Source organism: Cygnus atratus, chromosome 13 (assembly GCF_013377495.2).
Source record: "Cygnus atratus isolate AKBS03 ecotype Queensland, Australia chromosome 13, CAtr_DNAZoo_HiC_assembly, whole genome shotgun sequence".
In the NCBI taxonomy this organism is placed as follows: Eukaryota; Metazoa; Chordata; class Aves; order Anseriformes; family Anatidae; genus Cygnus; species Cygnus atratus.
Window position 1 is genome coordinate 12171136 of NC_066374.1, and position 7762 is coordinate 12178897.

General features: G+C 44.4%; 2 protein-coding genes across 2 annotated transcripts in view; one reads left to right on the top strand and one right to left on the bottom strand.

The window, feature by feature from the left end:
* The window catches only part of PLS3 (plastin 3), a 58059-nt gene extending 57843 nt beyond the window's left edge, over window positions 1–216 (top strand). The window contains exon 15 of the mRNA XM_050713492.1: window positions 24–216. Coding sequence (XP_050569449.1) covers window positions 24–201 — 178 coding nt within the window. The 3' untranslated portion in view covers window positions 202–216. The remainder of the gene's footprint in view (window positions 1–23) is intronic.
* A 1536-nt stretch (window positions 217–1752) lies between these two features.
* Window positions 1753–2934, bottom strand: LOC118245596 (nyctalopin-like). Its single transcript, XM_050713456.1, has one exon. It carries the CDS (start codon window positions 2932–2934, stop codon window positions 1753–1755), a length of 1182 nt encoding a protein of 393 aa, XP_050569413.1.
* Between the last annotated feature and the right edge of the window lie 4828 nt (window positions 2935–7762).

The following is a 7762-nucleotide window of genomic DNA, read 5'->3' on the forward strand; positions in this document are numbered from 1 at the left end:
TTGTTCTTTCTGCCTGTGCTTAGGTACACACTGAACGTCCTTGAGGACCTGGGTGACAGTCAGAAAGCCAACGATGACATTATAATCATCCGGGTAAACCAGACCCTGAAAGAAGCTGGCAAGTCCACCTCCATCCAGAACTTCAAGGTGCAAGTTCCCCTCTTGCAACAGAAAAAAGCACAAGCTTACAAGTGGATTTAATTGATGCTATTCAAACATCAAGCATAGTGTCACCTGATTATTCCTAAAAAGCAAAAAGGAAGAGGAATTTAAGTGTTAGCTGCTAGGTCCTTCATTACGCATGCTAGCTATTATACCTACCAAACAGTAATTGCAATTTTTTAGCCGTTGGTCTAGTGGACTTGACATTTAAAGGTCAACTTGTGCATTAAAGACCCTTTCCCCTACTGTGGAAAAGGAACATGGCAAAAGATCAAAATACCTCTACAAAACAGAACGGTGTGGTTGGACTGCTGCACTTTATGAAGACTAAACAGCATCTTACTAAAAAGAGGGTGGTAGGTGAAACAGTGTTGGATGGGGCAGGAGATGCTGACCTGTCATTTCACTAGCATACATTCCTTTGGGAAAAGACCCAAAAGGAAGTTTAATGTACAAAGAGCTCACAGAAATGCATTCATAACAGACCAACACCTTGCAACAATGTTCTTTTCATCTGATTCTCTCTCATGCATGTATTTGTTTCTTTTCACATAAGGGCTCTGAGGTGGTCAGTATGATTTGTAGTGGGAATGGATCTTATCTTGGCCTGCAACCCAGTTTAATTGCAATCATTTAGTCCAAGCACATTCTATGTTTGACCGCTTCCTTAGCTTTGCAAACAAAGCTACCATACAAGCTGGGGCCTGCAAGGCCCTAAGTGAGGAACATGTGATTTGGAGACGGATCTTCCTCTGACACAAACCTGCTCTCGTTCAGGTTACACGGTAGAAGCTGTCACCACATCGGAGTGTTTTTTGGCCGTCGGGTGGCAGTCAGCCCCAGTGCAGGAGAGGACCGGCGAGGAAAGGTGGAGCACCCTTTGGCCAGCTCCATGTTAGAGATCATTAACAAAAACAGGAGACAATTCATACAGACCATCCATGAGACACACAAGTTCTTTGCACGGGCTAATGCATAATTTTGTTAGCTGAGGCTTGATACTCTGAGGCGCAGCTGAGAGATAAAAAGTTTTATTTTGTGACATTCGTTCCCACTACTCCAACACTGTTTTATTGTGTATAGTATATTAAAGACTGTCTTTGTCTCTTAACAGCAAGCACCTCATATACCACCTGTGGGAAGCTACCACATGTTCACAGAGACACCAATGGACTGAGTCTCTTACAGGGATTCCAGATGTGCTGGAAAACTTGCAATTTATTTGTATTTTAGCAGTACTCACAATCTCCCCTGCTTGAACTGGACATGGGAAGACAGAAGAGCATGTGTGGTTGTGGTCAGTCAGCAAGGGAGCAGAGGCTGCCTCAGGGCTGTGCTCACCAACCCCACATCTCCAGCACAGGTCCCAGCCCTGTGCTTGCTAACATGAGCTCTTTCTAAGCACATCAGTGGTGCCACTGAACGTTAATATTAGCATTTCAGAATTAATTCCTTTATGTTAAGAAAAAAGCCTATTTTCATACAAAAAAACCCTCCTGTAACGAAACCCACTGTTCATAAGCAAGTTGTGAGAAAATATGCCTCCACTTTCTAATTTAAACACTGACAAAGCGTGGCCAACAGGGTGTCCTATCTCCTTGCAAAATACCACATGTGGCAGATGACTACCAGCAGGAAGACCTTGTTAGGGGGAGCAGGAGGCCCAGCAGCCATGCTGGTACCAGCTGCCCCACACTTGTCCTCGCTCAGCAGCTCAGGTGGTGCCATGCACTCTGTCTGGTCCCCTGGATGAGGGACACTGAGCACTGTCATGTTGTGATGGCCCGGGAAGGCACAGTGCAGCCCTTCGAGTGCTCCCCTGTACGTTGCTGTCCACTGCAAAAACCAAAACATCTTGCAGTCGCACTTCCAGGGGTTGTGAGATAAAAACACATACTTCAGTTTCGGCAGTTCTGTGAACAAGTGGATCGGAAGGGAGCTGAGGTTGTTCTTACTCAGGTGGAGGAAATGCAGTTTGTTTAAGTAAGAGAAAGCAGAGTCTGAAATAGAGGATATTTGGTTGTTGTTCAGGTACAAGTTTCTCAAGTTAAGCAGATGTCTGAAGGTGCAGTCAATAGCAGTGATTCTGTTGGCTTCAAGGTGCATAGTCTTGAGCTGGATCAACCCGTTGAAAAGCTGATTAGGCAAATCACCAATGAAATTGTGTCCTAAATTTAACACTCCCAATCTGGGAAGCTTTGTAAAAGCACCATTCTGAATAATCCATATCCGGTTCTTCCTGAGATTCAGATCATACAGGGTTTCCAGGTCCTTCAGGGAATCTCTGCCAATGGCTTCTATGTGATTGCCCTCCAGGGACAGCCTCATAAGGCTGGAGAGATTCCTAAAGGCTTGTGGGACATAGCGCATGTTATTGGAGGCTAAGTCAAGTCTTTCTAAAGAGGGCAGGTGTGAAAATAGAAGTGGATGGATTTCAAAGATATTGCAATGAGACAAGTCCAGGCTGATGAGGTTTAATAGTCCTCTGAAGGTGTTTGCATGCAGGTAAGTGAGGCGCGAGTTCCTGCTGAGGTGCAGCTCTTGCAGCTTGCTGAGAGCATGGAAAGTCCCCGGGGACAGGAAAGTCAGATTGTTTCCATCCAGCCAGAGGCTGTGGAGGAAAGTCAGGTTTCTGAATGTGTTGGTGGTAAGAATCCGCAAATAGTTATTGGAAAGGTTTAGAGAGACAGTGGATGCTGCTATTTCTCCAGGGAGGGATCTCAGTCCAGCTCTGTTACAGTGGATAATCTCTTCAGGTGCACATTTGCACATGCTTGGGCATGAATCAGAGAGATTCAGACTCAGTCCAGTCTTTGCTGCACAAGTAAATATAAATATAACAAGAAAGAACATGACCGGCCACAAGTCAGACACCACATCTAATACTTGACAGATAGCAGAGAAGAAGACGAGAAAAAGAACATGTACCTTTTGGATAGGTGAACCACAAGCATTGCAGGAACAGTGGGGCTGTGCTTTTAGCTCACAGTGAAATTAAATTAGCTAGTTCTGGCTGCTGCAGACCAATGGGGATCAAGTCTTAGGCAGATAAAAGCTGATTAAGTGCTGCTGCGTTGCAAAGAGCATTACTGAGAGGCAGGAAGATTTCTCAGAGCATCGTGCTCTGGCGGTGTTTTTCCCTACCTTCTGCTCCCTGCAAACAGCAGCAGGTAATAGACTTCACTTGGGATCTGTCTGGGAGACCCTCCTGCTCCTGGGTTGATCATGGTTCTCAGGACTGGCTTGGCAGTTTGCTCAAAAACAAAACAAAACAAAACAAACAAACAAACAAAAAATAAAAAAATAAAAACCCAACACTATTTTGGAAGTAGGGTAGGGAGTTTTGGATTTTCCTCTGGTTTGAACTTCAGCACAGACAGCTTAGATTGGCTCTCCCATCTGGCATGGGATGTGGGAGACTCATGAACTGAGCAAACCTCACACTCACTGCCAACTGGGAATATGCAGGGCAGTGCCATGTCCTGGTGGAGCAGCATCTCAGGATAAGCCCTGAGCCATCTTTGGGTGGTAAGAGATTAACCCCACGGGTGAAGCACAGAGCACCCCAGGGTCATGCTGCCCTTCTCAGGGTGTCGCCTGTCTCCAGTGGGTCTGAAAATGCCACTGAGCAGCCCGAGGTGGACTTGGGTCTATAAAACTTATGTCCTTTGACTCCTCCCTGGTTTTCATCCTATATCCAGAGTGCAGAAGAAAAGATTTTGTTTTCATTTACAAGATTCAATGTTTTCATTCTTCCCATGTAGAAAATTGCATCTTCCCATCGTAGATAATTTGGAAAAGGAGCAAGCGACTGGACCCACATGAGGATATAGCTGAGCTCTCCTCAGGTTCCCATGCTCACATCAATCTTTTGCTGCTTCTGCCCTGGAGAAAGTATGAGGAACCTCAGGGGGCTGACCACTGCTGCACCTGACAGCCAGGGACTGGCAATCTCCTGTCTCATTATTTTACCTACAATGCCAAGATTGGATGATGTGTCAGCAAAGTAAATAGTGACACAATTGCTGCTTTTCTTTTTTCTCACTATTTTAATTTTTGTTTCCCCCCTCACTTCTATATAATGGAGTTCTCAAGTTTTTGATGTGCTTGAAGCACCTTCTCTCAGCCCCTTCCATTCAGATGTATTTTCTTGCTCATCATTTCTTGGTCTTCCTTAGCTTTTTCTTCCATGGTTTACAGATTTGCATTTCTTTTCTCTCACCGTTCCTCTTATGGTAATCAGAATGTGCTCTGACAGCTCTGTCCAAACAGTGGCTAAAAAAACACAAATGTATGATATGCCCAATGGTGTTAACTGTATAAATTTGCGAACCCATTGCTTTCTATGCAGAAGCGGATTAGGTTTGCTGTACTGTTAGATCACTGTGTTGGCTTCAGTTAGTTCTGTTTTCCTCCACATTTTTTCAAGCAACAAACCCCCAAAGAACAGTTTCCCCCTGGAAGCTTGGCTGGGACTGCTGCGTTGTGTAATGGAGACCATCTTCCAGCTATAAACAACATCATTTACTTAGTTAAACAGGCTTTGTCTTGGTGTTACTAGGGGCCAAATGCTGGTTTTCACCCTGAGAGCAGAAGTGTTATAGCCTTGGCAAGTGGCTTGTCCTGGGAGTCCTGGAGGAAGATGCAAACATGTGCTGCTCACACTATCCGGATACTCACATTTGGGGCCATGCCAAAGGCTTTAGTGGATGGAATCTTCATGTTTCCTGTATTCCTGGCTCAGCTGGGACTGCAAAGGAGCCAGGTTTCTGCTGGTCTCTGTACAGGATGAGTGAGCTGCTCCATGTCCCCAGCCAGGAATGGTCTGTCTCGCTTCTAGCTGAAGCTTTGTAACTCGGTCTGAAGAAGATAGATCACTTGCTCTGGTGTCCTTTTTGTTCTACACAGGCTTTATTTCTGGTTGTTATCCCATTTGTATAGCCCTTGTTTAAGCCCAGCTCTCTGTCTAAATCTGCTTGTTTTGTGATTGATTTCATATCAGGAATTTTCAGAGACCAAAAGTATGCAGTTCAGTGGGTGCAGCACATTTCCAAAGTCACTTACGCGCTTATTTTCCTTACTACTTTTAGTAACTTGTAAAACGCTTAAGGCCAATTATTTGAACAAACAATGTCATAGTGGATAATCTCAGTGTTGGCAGTGCTATCGTCTGGACACAAACAGCTCATAGAAGAAATGCCTCGGAAACTTTCTGAATGCTAGATGTGGAAAGAGCGTCCCTCTTCCCTCTGAACTGCCTCTGCCACACTGCACTAGGAGGTGCAACCAGATACTGAACTGCTTCAAAAATTGTTTTCCAGCAGATGAATGGGAGCAGAGCTCTTTGATATCATATTCTGATGGGTCCCAGCAGTCTCGTCCTTGTGCTCACTGCTGTGCTACTGCAAAGTGGAAAACTAGGGATTTCCCTAGGCCTGCCCAGTGCTTCCATGTAAAATCTTGGCTCCAGGAAATAAAGTGAAACACTGACTAACATCTTCCCTTTAAAACTGTTAGTAGTTCTCCATCCTGGCCAAAATACTGGGTTGTCAGAGAGAGAACTCCTGCCAGAACTGATTATGCTTCAGAAGTACCCGAGGCAGTGTTAAGACCCAGCACACCAAGACAAGGACCATGGATGCTGGGTGTGAGCAGGACTCACGGCCTCAGACATCAGTTTTCAACTGGGGGCTGGTCACAGCTGCTGTCCTCCCTAAAGCCCCAAAAGGGATGTGACAGCAGCATTCTCCACAAGAGTGTTCTGGGTCTGGTGAAGGATGAAGTAGATTCTCTAATCTTACTCACAACACTGAACAACTAATCCCTAAAGAAACCCTTAAACAAACAAAAGTGGGAAGGAGGAATGCATATAAAAGTTTATGGAGTGCTGGGGGAGCCCAGCTGCAGGCAGGACGGTTTCGGTGCGTGCGTGCAAAAGGCTCGTTGTCCATCATGATGTGAACGCACTGTCCAGCACGATGCAAACATGTTGCTCCCAGGCTGTGTGCGTGCGCTGAGTCCCCTTCTCCTGCTGCTGCCCTAGGACTATTTTTTTTTTTCAGAGTTGGGGAATCCTGTTGTAAATCAGCACCGAAGGGGTCAGAGCCTTGCTGACCTACACTGGGAGATGTGTTCTGGGGAGCACGTTTATGAGAGGTTTTTCTGTCTCACTTTCTCCAAAAGAAACAAAGCCCATGAATATGGTCTGTATTTAGGTCCCATGTTGCTTCGAGAATTTGGCAGGCTGGCAAAGGTTTAACCTCAGGAGCTGGCTCTGATGGTCTGCTGGAGCAGTCTGATACGCTGCCTTTTTGGAATATTCCATCCCTGACAGAAATGCTTCCCTATGAAAACTAAGACCTGAGAATTGGAGTGCATTAATCCATGTTGTAAAAATGTGCACAGCTGATCAGAAGTTGCTCTTTGAATATTGTGCATATTTTTGTTTTTTTTTTTTGTTTTTCTTTAAACACTTCTAGTGATCACTTCAGGTGTATGGGCTTGAGGGCAGAAAGGAAAACCTGAGTTTGCTGTGAGCATGAAGCAAAAATTCTGGATTCTCTCGAACTGTTCTCTTTTTCAGTTCCTTGATATAAAAGACATGCACAAAGTCCTTCCTCAAACACATGCGCCAGGAAGCACTAGCTCCTTACCATTTAAAACTGAATAGGTTTTCTTGTGGTGAAAACTCCCACCTTTTGAAACTTTCCAATCAGATGAACAGTAAAAAGCTCAAAGACTCTGCCCCTGTGCTGAGCTCTGTGCTGGGTTCTGATGCAGCAGGTCCATGTGCTGGGCCAGAATGTGCATTTAGGAGCCTGGCTGCGAAAGCTGAACAAATATGTCCTGCAAGCTCAGGAGGCGTTAGCTCAGCTGCAGTATTGCATGGCACAAGGCTGATTTATGCACAGACAGCTCGGGCATCCATATCGGGCATGCCTTATATCTTGCAGCTGCTCCTGTACTGGCAATGCTCAGAAATAGAGACATGAAAGAAAGAAAGAAAGAAAGGAAGAAAGAAAGAAAGAAAGGAAGAAAGAAAGAAGAAAGAAAGAGAGAAAGAAAGAAAAAGAAAGAAAGAAAAAAGAAAGAAAGAAAGAAAGAAAGAAAGAAAGAAAGAAAGAAAAAGAGAAAGAAAGAAAGAGAAAGAAAAAGAGAAAGAAAAAGAAAGAAAGAAAAAGAAAGAAAAAGAAAGAAAGAAAGAAAGAAAGAAAAAGAAAGAAAGAAAGAAAGAAAGAAAGAAAGAAGAGAGAGAAAGAGAAAGAAAGAGAGAGAGAAGAAAGAGAGAAAGAAAGAAAAAGTAGGGAAAATAGATGAGGCAGAGTTTTTGCACATCACTGAATGGAGCTTTGGAGCAAGAACTTGGGGTCAGATAAGGAATCAGATACATTGAGCAATGCTGGGGGGGAGAAGCAGAGCAGGATTTGGCAAAGGACAGCACAAGGTATGACCTCCTAAGAGATATGGAGCCAGCACAAAGTTTTGAACCATTTTTGAGGTACCAGTAGAACAGAATAGATACAGCCAGTGTCTGTGAGGATCAAAACTGCATCTGTAAGGGAAAACATCATATTTAAATCTAAACAGTCTGAGTTTGTTA

Coding starts and splice junctions, on each gene's coding strand:
- LOC118245596 (XM_050713456.1), bottom strand. CDS start 2,934: ATGTGCAAATGTGCACCTGAAGAGATTATCCACTGTAACAGAGCTGGA.